Genomic DNA, 14,113 nt, shown 5'->3' on the forward strand with positions numbered 1-14,113 from the left:
TGAAAACTCACTCACTCACTCACTCACTCCCTCTCCCTCTCCCTCTCCCTCTCCCTCTCCCTCTCCCTCTCCCTCTCCCTCTCCCTCTCCCTCTCCCTCTCCCTCTCCCTCTCCCTCTCCCTCTCCCTCTCCCTCTCCCTCTCCATCACTACTTAACTAAATACCACGAACTGAATTGAACTTTACTCGACGTCGTAAGACTGTATCTTTTTACCCCTAGACTTAAAGAAGCTTGGTTATCATACATACCTATTCCACACTTACTTTTATATATAATCATTGCTAACCTGTTTGATTTATTTACATTTATATTACTGTATTGCGTAGTTACTAATAAATATTATTAGTTGTTAGCAATATGAGACTCCAAAGTGTTTTCCATCTCTGCTGGTTCTTTATCCCCGTCACGGGGTCCATGACGGGAGATGTTCTGTGCGGTAGTTCCTCCACTGTAGCAAAGCTTTTCCTCGATTTTAGGTGGTTGGAAACTGGCACATGATGATGTAGTGGGTGCTGTGGGTCCGAGTTCTGTTTACCTTTTTCAATTTTTGTTGCATTATGTCTTCAGATCTCTGGGGGAGCAATGCCTGCAAGTCTGTGAATGATGTTAGTGGGTGTGGGGCACAGTGTGCCATGATTATTCTGCAGGCTTCATTAAGCAACAGGTCTATTTTCTTTGTATGGGCTGATCTTCCCCACACGGGTGCACAGTATTCTGCATGTGCATAGCAGAGTGCTAGGGCAGTTGATCTAAGTGTGTGAGCATTAGCTCCCCATTTCATGTCTGCTAATTTTTTCAAGAGAGGATTATGAGAGCCAACTTTCCCTCGGAGTTTTTGGATGTGGATGGCAAATGAGAGCGTCCTATCCAGTGTCACGCCCAGGTAAATTGGAGTAGGATGGTGTTCGAGTTCCTTCCCACACCAGAAGATCTTGAATTTCCGAGCTGCTTCTTGATTCCTCAGGCGGAATGCACACTCATGAGTTTTTGATGGATTTGGGTTCAGAGACCATTTTTCATAATACTGCTTCATTACTTCGAGGACTGCTGTAAGTCGTACTTCAACTTCTTGGAAGGAGTTAGCTTGTGTTGCTATGCATAGGTCGTCTGCATAGATAAACCTGCGTGAGTTAGGAAAGGTTGGTTGGTTGGTTGTGTAGACATTAAATAGTAGAGGTGCCAGGACAGATTTCCCCCAGGATCAATAAAGTATGAGTGTGACTATGACTATGATCCCTGTGGTAGTCTGTTCTTTTGTGGACGCCACCTACTCTTAATTCCATTCATTTCTACATAAAATCTGTGATTTTCTAGGAGGCTTCTTATTACTTTGACTGTGGTTTTGTTCTTTTACATTTTGGATAATTTCAGTCGAAGGCCTCTGTGATCCACAGTGTTGTATGCTGCTGTTAAGTCAATGAATACTGCCCCTGTAATTTGTCGCATTTCAAAGCCATCCTCAATATACTGGGTTAAGTTCAGGACTTGACCGCAGCAAAAGTGGCCTGGCCTGAACCAGGCTTGGTGTGGTGATAGAAGATCTTCGACTAAGGGGGATATTCTTTTCGGTATGAGTCTCTCATGGAGTTTATAGAGGGTGCTGAGCAAGGAAATCGGTCTGTAGTTTTTAGGAATGTTGGAATCTTTATTGGGTTTTAGGAGAGCAACAACTTTGGCTCTTCTCCACTTTTTAGGTATCTTTAATAGGCAACAGTTAAAAAGGGACAGAAACCAGTGGAGTGCTTTAGGTTCAAGATGTTTAAGGAATTCATTAAGAATCCCATCTATGCTAGCAGCTTTGTTGGATTTTAGCTGTGATACTTCATCCTTTAATTCTTCTAGGGTGAGAGGTGGGAAGTTGTTATTCCCATTTGAGAGAGCTGACTCCATCTCCTGATGTTGCTTTTTCTTTTGCGTCCATTCCTTGTTATTTGGTCGACCATTTAGTGTTAGTTGGTGGGCAACCTGATTGGGTGTTAGGGCAGCAATTCTCTGTGGTGGTCTATTGTCTGAGTTGAGTTTCCAAACAGTTGCCCATGCCTTCTTATTGCTCTTGATCATGTCTGTGTTTTCTATCAGTTCCTGCCAACACTGTTGTCTCTCTTGGCTCAGTAGGGACAGAACTGACTCTCCCATTTCAATTGTGTCTTGACCAAACGGGTCTTGGTCATATAAGTTGATATATTCATCATAACTTTGCTTGATATCACTAGTCAATCCCTGAATATGTTTGGTTCTGCAGCCTCTGGGTATGTACTGCTGTGCTACTTTCCAGATTAGTTAGACAAATTCATCAAAGTGATCAGGTTTTGGTGGTTTAGTATCGATAAGTTGATCAAGGGATTCTGCGAAAGATGTCCAATTTGCTTTTCTCAGGTTAAATCTTGGTAGGTACTTTGATGGTACAGGTCTCAGAACTGGAAGGGATTCTACCTGGACTGGACGATATTGGGATTTGGGTATATGTTGGAGGACTGTTCGTGTGAAGAGGTTGGAGCTTGCCGAGGTAACAAAGGCAAGGTCTGGGTTGTATCCTTTCTTCCATCTGGCACCTGTGAAGGTAGGGGTGTCCTTTGACTCGTATAGTAGCTCAAGGCTGCTGTTTAGAGCCCATGATATAACTTCTTCGCCATTTGCATTGTCATCTTCATATCCCTAGTCAGTGCTATTAAAGTTACCAATAATGAGGTATATTTTGTCCTGGAGATCTAGGTTAGGTGACCACATGAATGATTCATTAGGGGGTTTGTAGACCGAGATGATATTTATCTATTTTGTTTCAGCTTTCAGAAGTTCCATTGAACCAGCTTGGATGTTTGCTGTGCTTGTTACTGTAGCTTTCTCTTTAACAAAGATTGCACTTCCATAAGTTTGGCTAGGGGTGTCAACAGCCAAGTGCATTCCTGGCACATTGGGTTGGTTGTTCAGCCTATGAGTTTCTTGTATGCACAAGATGTCCGGTTTTAAGTTTGCCACGATTTCTGCATTACTGTGGCTGAAGCCTTCGATGTTGTGGCTAACGATTTTCCTGATTTCCAGCAGTGAGATATACAGGAGTGAGATCAGTTAGTTGAGTAGTGCCGCAACAACAGTTTTGCACTCAGCATCGGTAAGACCAAGGAATTGATTGTGGACTTTAGAAAGGGCAAGTTGAGGGAACACACACCAGTCCTTACAGAGGGATCAGCAATGAAAAAAGTGAGTAGTTTCAAGTTCTCTGAAGTCAACATCTCTGAAGATCTATCCGAGGCCTACCATATTGATACAATTACATAGAAAGCACAACAGCGGCTATATTTCATTAGGATTTTGTGGGGACGTGGGGACTCTTACAAATTTCTACAAATGTACCATGGTGCATTCTAACTGGTTGCATCACCGTCTGTATGGAGGGACCACTGTGTATCCTCATAAAAAGCTGCAGAATGCTGTAAACCTAGCTAGCGCCAGAATCAAGCAGCGCCTGTCAGTAAGGATCCCTGTCACCCAGGAAATGCTCTCTTCTTATTGCTACCATCAAGGAGGAGGTACAGGAGTCTGAAGCCACAGATTCAACATTTTCAGAGCAGCTTCTTTCCCACTGCCATCAGATTTCTGAATGGACACTGAACCCATGTACACTACCTCACATTTTTTTCTATTTTTGCACCACATTTAATTTAATTATTTTATTTTTATTTATGTATCTATCTAAATATGGAAGGACGTTTCCTGTGGTGGGAGAGTCTTAAGACCAGGGGACACAGCCTCAGAATAGAGGGGCATCCATTTAGAAAAGAGATGAGGAATTTCTTCAGCCAGAGTGGTGAATCTGTGGAGTTCTTTTCCACATGCAATTGTGGTGTCCAAGTCTTTGTATATATTTAATATTCAACAATCATTTATCAACAAATAATGTGAAAATTATAAAACTTTGAGATTTGCTTGCTCACAGGTAGCTGCAAAGCAAGAAACCTGAAATAACCTAATTGAAGAAAAAAAAAGTGAACAAAAATAAAAGGCCAACTCTCAATGTGCAAGAGAAAGAAAAAAATCAAACAAATGGCTTCCAGTTAAGATGGTGGCACTGTATGGGTGCAGCATCTTCTGGTAGTCAAAAAGCTAAGAAATCCGACTGAAAAACATCACTTAAAATACTTTTTCTGAGGTAAAGTGTGTTAAATTATTGATGCAAGCAGTGAAGGGGCGCGTGATGGCGAGGCGAGGATGAGCCGAAATGATGTTTCAGAGAATTGTTGCAGCTGGAGGAATGCTGCGTATATGACTGGTCTGGGAGCGAGGCTGGATTGCTCTGGGTGCTGAGAGGAGATGTTGGGGCCCTGATAGAGAACCATTGGTGCTCACTCAATTGTCCCAGGAGCGAGGATGGGTTCCAAGCTGATCTGAAGAGCTTGAGAGTGGCTTTGGGTTGGATGACAGAATTTGGGCCCAGAGTGAGTTGATGGGCAGCGTGATCTAGGCTCGGGGAGTTTATATACAATTTCTTGCTGTATTTAATAGTTCTTAAAATTATGTATTGCAATGTACTGCTGCTGCAAAGCAAGATATTTCATGACGTATGCCAGTGATATTAAATCTGATCCTTATGAGGTGAATTTGAGCCAAGAGGTTATGTTACAGCTTTATAAGACTCTGACTGGGGCACATCAATCCTGGTAGCTCTGTTAACAGAAGGATATGGAGACTCTTTGGAGGTTGCGTAGGAGGATTACCAGAATGCTGCCTGGTTTGGAGGATCTGTGCGATGAGGACAGGTGCTTTCTTGAGAGTAAAGGAGACTAAGGGGACAATTAATAGAAGTTTATGAAATTATTCAAGACTTAGGATGGAGCAGATAGCCAGCATCTTTTTCCAGGGATTGCAATGTCTAATACTAGAGTGTACATGTTTAAAGTGAGGTAGGTTAAGTACAAAGGATATGTGTGAGGCAAGTGTTTTTTTTACACAGTGTTGAGAAGCCTACAGCATAGGGATATTCTAATAGATTCTTTTATATGCACAGGAAGATGCAGAGAAGGGAAGGATATGTGCAGATAAGAGGAGTTAGATCAACTATGAATAATTGGTTTAATTAATTTGGCATAACACTGTGGGCTGAAAAGCATGAACTGTGTTTTGCTGTTCCATGTTCTTCTTGTATAATGATCTGATCTTGTTCGCTGCTTCTATTTCCTACCCATTCGTGCAACTTTTGATTTCCTTGTGGATGAAAGATCTTAATGCAATTATAAAGCTGTGCTTTAGCTTGTTCTTGTTTAATATATCCTTGAGGTTTGGATGTTACTGATAAGGCAAGCATTTATTGCACATACCTAATCGATACTATATTGAATCCAAAGGAAATTACAGTGTCAAAGTAGCATTACAAGTGCACAGATATACAATATATAGATATTAGAAGAGAAGTAAGAATAAAAAACGAGTTAACAGTCTAACAGGAGGGGGTCATCAATTCCCTAGCTACAAGTCGACTCATTATAGAACGTAATGGCCGAGGGTAAGAATGACTTTGGAGCAGTGCAGTTGTCTTGGTCTGTGACTAAAAGTGCTCCTTTGTTCAGCCAGGGTGGCATGCAGAGTGTGATGAATATTGTCCACAATTGTCGGGATTTTCCATAGGATCCTTTATTCTCCCATGCATCCAGTGTGTCCAGTTTGACTCCTATAGCAGAGCCAGCCTTTCTAATCAGTTTATTGAGCCTGTTGGCATCACCCTTGTTGATGCCATTGCCCCAGCAGACCACTGCATAGAAGTTTGTAGTGGTGACAACAGACTGGTAGAGCATGTGAAGGAGAGGCCTGCATACTCCAAAGGACCTCAGTCTCCTCAGGAAGTAGCCCCTGAGAAAGCAACACACAAAATGTTGGAGGAACTCAGAACTGCTGCAGTCCTTCAGGTGAAGGTGCTCCTGCAGTGCTGTTGGGTGGTGGTGAGGTGTTGCCAGGATATAGATCTACTGTTGGAGGATGACAAATGATTACATTTACAAGTCAATAATGTGCACAGCCTGGTAGTTGCGATTTTTGTCTGTTTGAACTTTTCATCCTCTGCAGCTTTGTTAAGTTGGAACATTTCTAGGAATGACTGGTGCTGCTTCTGGCAAAAACTTTTGCCTTCCCCATTGAACCAGAGTAGATCTTCTGGTTTGATAGTAATATAAAGTAAGAAAACTGCCATGCTATGCGCTTCCAGCACAAGAGAAGATACCATTTGTTTTCATTGTCCAAAGCAAGCATCAGTGAAATAAAATATGAACTTTCTCTCAATAAAATATAAAGTCAGAGAGCCCTTCAGCCTAAATGGTTTGTGCTGACAAAGCTGCTCATTTAAGCTAGTATTATTTTCCAGAATTTGGCCAATAATCTTCTAAACTTTTCCTCTCCTGTACAACTGTCTTTTAAAAGTCATTTTTGTACCCGACAGATACTTCCTCTCGCAGTACATTCCACATATATACCATTTTTTGTGTTTATATTTAAAAATTGTCCAAGTTCCTATCAATTCTTTCCCTTTCAATTTAAACCTATGTCCTCTAGTTCTTGGTTCCCATGGGACAGAGACCACATTTGCTCTATACCTCTAAATGATCACTTCCTGGTTTCTTATATTCTAACGAATAGTCCTAACCAGTCCAACCAGTCCTAACCAGTCCTAACCCTTTAACTCAGTCACTCAAGACCTGGCAAATACTTGTAAATCTTTTCTGTACTCAATATAATTTAATAATATCTTTCTAGATGTAGGATGATCAAAACTAAACACAATACTCTTAGTGTGGCCTCACTAGCGCCTTGTAAAACTGCACCACACCCTCTTAATTTTTGAACTACTGATGACTTTGTAACTTTACATATGATGTACGTAAAGATGCTTTTTAAGCATCCAGAATGACAGAGAGTAAATACTTGTAGATATGTACTACTGAGATAAAGTGTGCACTTAATAATTTGAATACTTGCAGCAATTTATTGTGTCCGCTTTATTCTGGTTCTCTTTTCAAAATGTATTTTATTCAAAAACTTGGCAAAAATCCACTGGTTTGTATAGCTTTTTTTTTTGCACATTTTTATCAGGAAGGAGCTGGAAATTGGTGGAATTTGAATTCTGAAGTTCTGACAAATGGGGGTGAAATTTGTGACGCAAAAAATCCAACGTTTCATGAAATTCTATTGGATACTTACTTTGAACTGCCTGCTGGTAAGTAAGCATGGTTTTATTTCATTCTGTATAAAATAAATTGGGCTCAGTGCTTGCTTGAGCCTTTTCTTGGAAACATATAGTTATCATCACTGGATATTACACTTTATATTTCTCAATAGTCCCTCTCCTGCTAGCAGGACCTACCACTATGCGTAGAGCTAGAGTGGTATTTGTTTAGGAGGGTAGGAATCTTCAATCCCAGGACACGGTCTCTTTCCATACATTGGCAAGGAAACATCAATGTCCTGCTGTATCTCAATGAATGAGATAAACACCACTGGCAAGCACAATGGAACTAGGTATTTGGGGTTAGTGGGAGAAATCTGTCTCAGGTTTACTTTACAGAAATAAAATGTATTGAGCGACTATTCTTAAAATTGCAATAGTGAATATTTAAATAAAGTATCTCTATTCCCATTTATCTTCATTCTAGTAATTACTAACATAATACGGTGGATTCCAGTTATAATTGGGTGATCAGGGCAGTTGCTTATTTGGGACAATTCTTAACAAAAACTCATCAAGAAAATAGTTGGGATTCTGTCTGTTTATTTGGGACACTGCTGCTTAATTGGGATAGGAGACTTGCTGGGCAGTTTCTAATTAGCATCAGTTGAGTGTACTTGTGTGACCCTTAGAGTGAACAGTTTTTAAATATGCCTTGTTGTGTGTGTTCAAATGATTGTTGTCACTGTTAGTGAGAAATAAGCAGTAAGACAAATCAGAACTGTTTTGGTCACTGAAGTTTCAAGCATTCAGGCTTGGAGATGCCTGAAGCAGCTGAGTGAAAATGAAATGATTTCACTACTTCAAGTTAGGAACTATGAAGAATTTGAAGTTATCAACAGTAATCTTGAAGGTTAAAATGAAAATGATGATCTGGAGAAGGCAATCATTGAAAACATTGTATGAGGGCAGTCCACTATCTGCACTAGGTGTCTGCACTGATTTTGCATATTTACAGTCAATCAAAACAACACAGCAGCTGGACGAATTATTCTAATGATAACTATTAGGAACTGGTACAGTTTTATAGTACTGGAGTAATATTGGTAGTTCTGTATTTTGTTTAGTTATGTAATTTGTTATTCAATTAAATGGTAATAATTTTCTTGTTTAACTGTTTCCGTGAAACTTCAGCTAAATGTACTGGTACCATTATGTCCCAATTAACCAAAATCTACTCTAAATAAATCAGATGTTGATAAGTATAAAATAATTGAATGGTAAGTTGTCACTAAAAGCGGATGAATTACTAAGGGGAGGAGACTGCGGCTGTTGTCTGACACAGTGGTTAAAGTCCACTTGGAATAGTTTGGGATATCATGCCTCAGTACAGGAAATATTACAAGAAAGGGGCGCGCAGGTCCCAGAGCTTCAGAGCTTGAAGTTTGTATAAACTTATACTGTTTTAAATATGATAGAAAATTGGCGTGACTGCATTCCACAAAATGTTGAAAGGATTAGGTATTGAGCATAAACTGTGTAAGTGCAACACAATGTGATTTTTTTCACAAAGCTTTGTTGCTAATTACTATCGGGTATTTCTTGTGCTGGTAAAGGGTATTCAATCTCTGCTTTTCCACCTGCATGGGTACCACTGGAATTAAAGAGTTACAAATATTTTGGCCTTTGGACATTGAGGTGGAGGATTGACCATTTGATCTCAGAGTCCACAAACTTATCAAAGTTGCTGGTTTTTGTATTATTATTTCATTATGGCTAATTGTTCCAATCGGCCATCATGCCCCAGCCCATCTGTATCAAGTGACTGTCATCTCAGTGTCTTCCACATGTTCTCATGCGTACCACCTCCTTTCCATTCTCTGCAATGATGGCAGACCCTAGTGTCGTTTCACAGATGCAAGTACTATACGACATGCTTAAATAGTGAATACATTTACCCAGAACTGGCATTTGTTATATCTGGTCAGTGTTGCCATACTGCAAGTTATTGTTTCTGTCCCAGAAAATGCACCTTGTATGAAGGGGATATCAAGATCAAGGGTAATTTAATAAAAGATAGAATTTGACTATTTGGGAGAGGAAAGTAGAGCCAGTGTCTTCCCAGAAGAAACATAGAAAGACAGAAAATCTACAGCACAATACAGGCCCTTCGGCCCACAAAGTTGTGCCGAACATGTTCCTACCTTAGAAAGTACTAGGGTTACCCATAGCCCTCTTTCTAAGCTCCATGTAACTTTTCAGGAGTCTCTTAAAAGACCCTATCATATCAGCCTCCACCACTGTTGCTGGCAGCCCATTCCACACACTCACCACTCTCTGCGTAAAAAGACTTACCCCTGACATCTCCTCTGTATCTACTCCCAAGCACCTTAAACCCTCTTGTGGTAGCCATTTCAGCCCTGGGAAAAAGCCTCTGACTATCCACACAATCAATGCTTCTCATCATCTTATACACATCTATCAGGTCACCTCTCATCCTTTTTCGCTCCAAGGAGAAAAGGCCAAGTTCACTCAACCTGTCTTCATAAGGCATGCCCCCCAATCCAGGCACCATCGTTGTAAATCTCCTCTGCACCCTTTCTATGGCTTCCACATCCTTCCTGTAGTGAGGCGACCAGAACTGAGCACAGTACTCCAAGTGGGGTCTGACCAGGGTCCTATATAGCTGCAACATTACCTCTCGGCTCCTAAATTCAGTTCCACGATTGATGAAGGGCAATACACCATATGCCTTCTTAACCACAGAGTCAACCTGCGCAGCTGCTTTGAGCGTCCTATGGACTTGGACCCCAAGATCCCTCTGATCCCCCACACTGCCAAGAGTCTTACCATTAATACTATATTCTGCCATCATATTTGACCTACCAAAATGAACCACTTCACACTTATCCGGGTTGAACTCCACCTGCCACTTCTCAGCCCAGTTTTGCATCCTATCAATGTCCCGCTGTAACCTCCGGCAGCCCTCCACACAATCCACGGCACCCCCAACCTTTGTATCATCATCAAACTTACTAACCCATCCCTCCACTTCCTCATCCAGGTCATTTATAAAAATCACGAAGAGTAAGGGTTCCAGAACAGATCCCTGAGGCACACCACTGGTCACTGACCTCCATGCAGAATATGACCTGTCAACAACCATTCTTTGTGGGCAAGCCAGTTCTGGATCCACAAAGCAATGTCCCCTTGGATCCCATGCCTCCTTACTTTCTCAATAAGCCTTGCAATGGGGTACCTTATCAAATGCCTTGCTGAAATCCATATACACTACATCTACTGATCTTCCTTCATCAATGTGTTTAGTTACATCCTCAAAAAAATTCATTCAAGCTCGTAAGGCACGACCTGCCCTTGACAAAGCCATGCTGACTATTCCTAATCATATTATACCTCTCCAAATATTCATAAATCCTGCCTCTCAGGACCTTCTCCATCAATTTACCAACCACTGAAGTAAGAAATGTGGTAGAAAACTGGAATCTTCTCTCCAACTTCCTCATGTGCAATTTAAGCCTTTTAGCAAAATGTTTTCAAATAGTTCAATGACCAGAACAGAGGGCATCAAATGATGTAAAAATAACATAGGAAAATGGGGATGAGGGTAATGATTAGCAGGCTTGGGTATCTGATGGGTTTAATTGTCTTTTCTTTCTAGAAAATATTGCATTTACTTTGTGCCTTTTGTGACTTTGGCCAAAGTATGAACTTGGGAACTGGAGAGTCAATACAGGATGTGTAGATTATTTATTTTTCAAAGAATTTTGAAAGAAATATTCTCAGAGATCTGCACAACATTTGGGCTGAGTAGCCTGTCCAGTATTATACTGTTCTGTTGTATGAGGAGATATCATGAACTGCCTTCAGCTCTTTTGAGAACTTGAAAAATGGCAGTTCGTGCCTCATCTCCCACAAGAGACCATGCAAGGCACGAGCTGCACTTCATTGATGTTGAATTGGTGTGTCACAATCCTAGAACAGGACAGCATAGATGGACCTTTGGTACAGACTTTGGTCCATCTAGTCTGCGCTGAACTATTATGCTGCCTTGTCCCATTGAACTACAATCGCACCATAGCCCTCCATGCCCCTCCCATCCATGTACCTATCTAAATTGAATCCTCATCCACCACTTCCACTGGCAGCTTGTTCTACAGTCTCAGCACCCTCTGAATGAAGAAGTTCCCCCTCATGATCCCCCTTAAACATTTCAAGCTTAATTCATGACCTCTAGTTCTTTTTCTGTCACACACAACCTCGGTAGAAAAAGTCTGCTTGCATTTACCCTGTCTCTCCCTCTCTTAATTTTGTATACTTCTATCAAATTACCCCCATTATCCTATGCTGCAGTAAATAAAGTCCTAACCTAATCAATCTTCTCCTGTAACTCAGATCCTCAATTCCTGACAAATTCCTTGTCAATATTCTCTGCACTATATCAATCTTATTGATATCTTTCCTACAGGTGGATGACCAGAACTGCATAGAATATTCAAAAATAGGCCTCACCACCAGCCTGTACAACTTCAATGTAACATCCCCAAAGAACCAAAAAGGGCCTAGTATAATTATTCAGCCAAATGTGCACAAGTTGGAGCTCATCTTGAACTTGTCTGTCACTTGCACGCTGGGCCCTCAGTTTGTGTGAAAACATGCGCTGCCTTGCAAATGTCGCTCGCAATCCATCTGGAACAAACAGGTCTCCCACTGGGACATATCCGACAGCCAGTTTTCCCCAGTATCTTCTCTCTTTATCTCCCACTGAACAAAAGATTCCAGCTCTCACCAGTGTCAGATAGACAACATAAAAACATACACCCTCATTGGACGGCTCACATTCCATAGCACCCATAATCTCTAAGTGTAACCCAAACACTGCTTCTACAGAAAGACCATTACTTTAGCAGTGAAACCTTTCCCAGGGTGTTGCAGTCTCCCCCCACCAAAGTTAATCATGTCCTCATGATGTTGAGATAATTTGTCACCCCTTCATACAAAGCACAAAGTCCAACCCAGGTTTAAATGGCAGTGACATAGCTCACCAAGGGGATAGGTACTGCACTCTGTTCCCCGGGTGTGACATAGGCCAGTCTGTCTGGGGGTCTGCTGACTCTCTGTAGCCTCCTTACCCAATCATCTACTTCTTCAGCTTCAGACACTCCCTGGGCTCTTTCATGTCTTCCTGGGGAGGCCCCTTCCTGTCCACTACTTGTGCCTACTGACGGCTCAGGTCCCCTCATCACTTGGCTGGGCTTGCCTTCATACCCAGTTACTTTAGAGTCCAACTTCCCGTCACTTTCTAACCACACACTGGCCTGTCCACCATTTCACCTGCCTCAACGTGAGAAGGGTTGGGGACCTGTGCGAAGGGCAGCATGTACCACACCCCTATTTCCTCATTCTCTGAGTCCGTATCACATTCAAGGGTGGAGTCCGGTCTAATCCTTCCCACTGTTGGTCCTTCGGTTCCCCCACATTACCACAGAGTCCTCTTATTAGGTGTAGGGTCCAGGTCAGGCTCTGGGTCAACATGTACCTCTTGTCCCAAAAGCAGAAGGTGGTTCTGATGGAGAATCCTTGACAAGCCCATTTCCATCTTGTTTCACCCAGAAAACTGGTACATTTGTCATCTGACTCTCCACTAGATACGGCGTAGCCGCCCAGTAGTCAGCCAACTTGTGCTTCCCAGGTAGCCCATAATTTTTTATGAAGACTCTATCCCCAGGCCTACGTTGGGAGAACTGAACCTTTTGATCATACCTCTTCTTATTTCCTTGATTCTGCTTGGTAGCTGAGACCTCAGCTAGTTCATAAGCCTTTTGCAGCTCCCTTCGTATATGAGACACGTACTTCAGATAAGTCTTCTGTTGTATATTTTCCTCGCTAGTCCCAAAACAGAGGTTTATGGGTATCCTCGCTTCGCGTCCAAACATCAGATAAATCAGCAAGTACCCAGTATCTTCATGCTGTGTACAGTTGTAGCAGTGGACCAGATGTACAATATGTTGACTCCACGTTCTTTTTACTGATCTCCAAAGTTCTGTGCATGTCTAGTAAGGTCCAATTGAACCTCTTGGGCTGGGAATCACCCTATGGGTGAGGAGGCATAGTCCTTGACTTCTTGACTCCCAAGCATGCTCAGTAACTTGTGTCTAAACGTACTCTCGAAATCCCATCCCTAATCACTATGTCTCTGCCTAGGGAGGCCATAATAAATGAAAAACTTCTCCCATAACACTTTGGCTATGGTGGATGCCCTCCGATCCTTGGTAGGGAAGGCTTGCGCATATCTGGTGCAGTGATCTATGATAACTAAGACATTCGTTGCATTGCTGGCATCAGGCTCTATGTTTGAAAATCCATACATACCAGGTTTAGTGGCCCTGTGCTCTGCAAATGGGATGACGGTGCCGCCCTCGTAGACAGCATCTTCCTCCATATACATAGAGTGCACGACTTGCATTGCTTTGACCTCCAGCTTCATTCGGGGCTATTAGAACTGATCTCTGAGCATTCCATAGGTCTTGTCAATCCCCAAATGACCAAAATCATTGTGCAGTGATTTCAACACAATCTTCTGATAATTTTCAGGCAGAACCAGCTGGGAACGCCGAAGCCTATCTGGAGGCGACATGACCCAATACAGAATCTGGTTCCTCAACTCCAATCTGGGCTATTCTCTCAGTAGTAGAGACACCGCAAAGTGTTTCATCCTGTCTGCTTGGGTTATGTCCCCTTCAGCAACAGCTGACCAAACGGTGCCTATGCACGGGTCATCTCGCTGAGTGGCTACCGCTTCCTCAGGACTCAATTCTGGCAACTGCTTTGTCTTCAGATCAGTCAGGTTGCAGTTAGCCTGTGGAATGGCATTATCAGTAGCACCCAAATGATCTACTGCTCAATTGTGCCCTTGCCTTTCCTCTGCCGTGATGGAAAACTGGCAT

General features: G+C 42.1%; 1 protein-coding gene across 4 annotated transcripts in view; it reads left to right on the forward strand.

Annotated features, from left to right (window-relative positions):
* The window catches only part of LOC134355592 (protein unc-13 homolog A-like), a 1,022,883-nt gene that overhangs the window by 206,528 nt on the left and 802,242 nt on the right, over positions 1–14,113 (forward strand). For all 4 annotated transcript variants that reach the window (XM_063065696.1, XM_063065695.1, XM_063065693.1 and 1 more), the window contains one exon: positions 7,076–7,199. In XM_063065696.1, coding sequence (XP_062921766.1) covers positions 7,076–7,199 — 124 coding nt within the window. The remainder of the gene's footprint in view (positions 1–7,075; positions 7,200–14,113) is intronic.

Source organism: Mobula hypostoma, chromosome 13 (assembly GCF_963921235.1).
Source record: "Mobula hypostoma chromosome 13, sMobHyp1.1, whole genome shotgun sequence".
NCBI lineage: Eukaryota > Metazoa > Chordata > Chondrichthyes > Myliobatiformes > Myliobatidae > Mobula > Mobula hypostoma.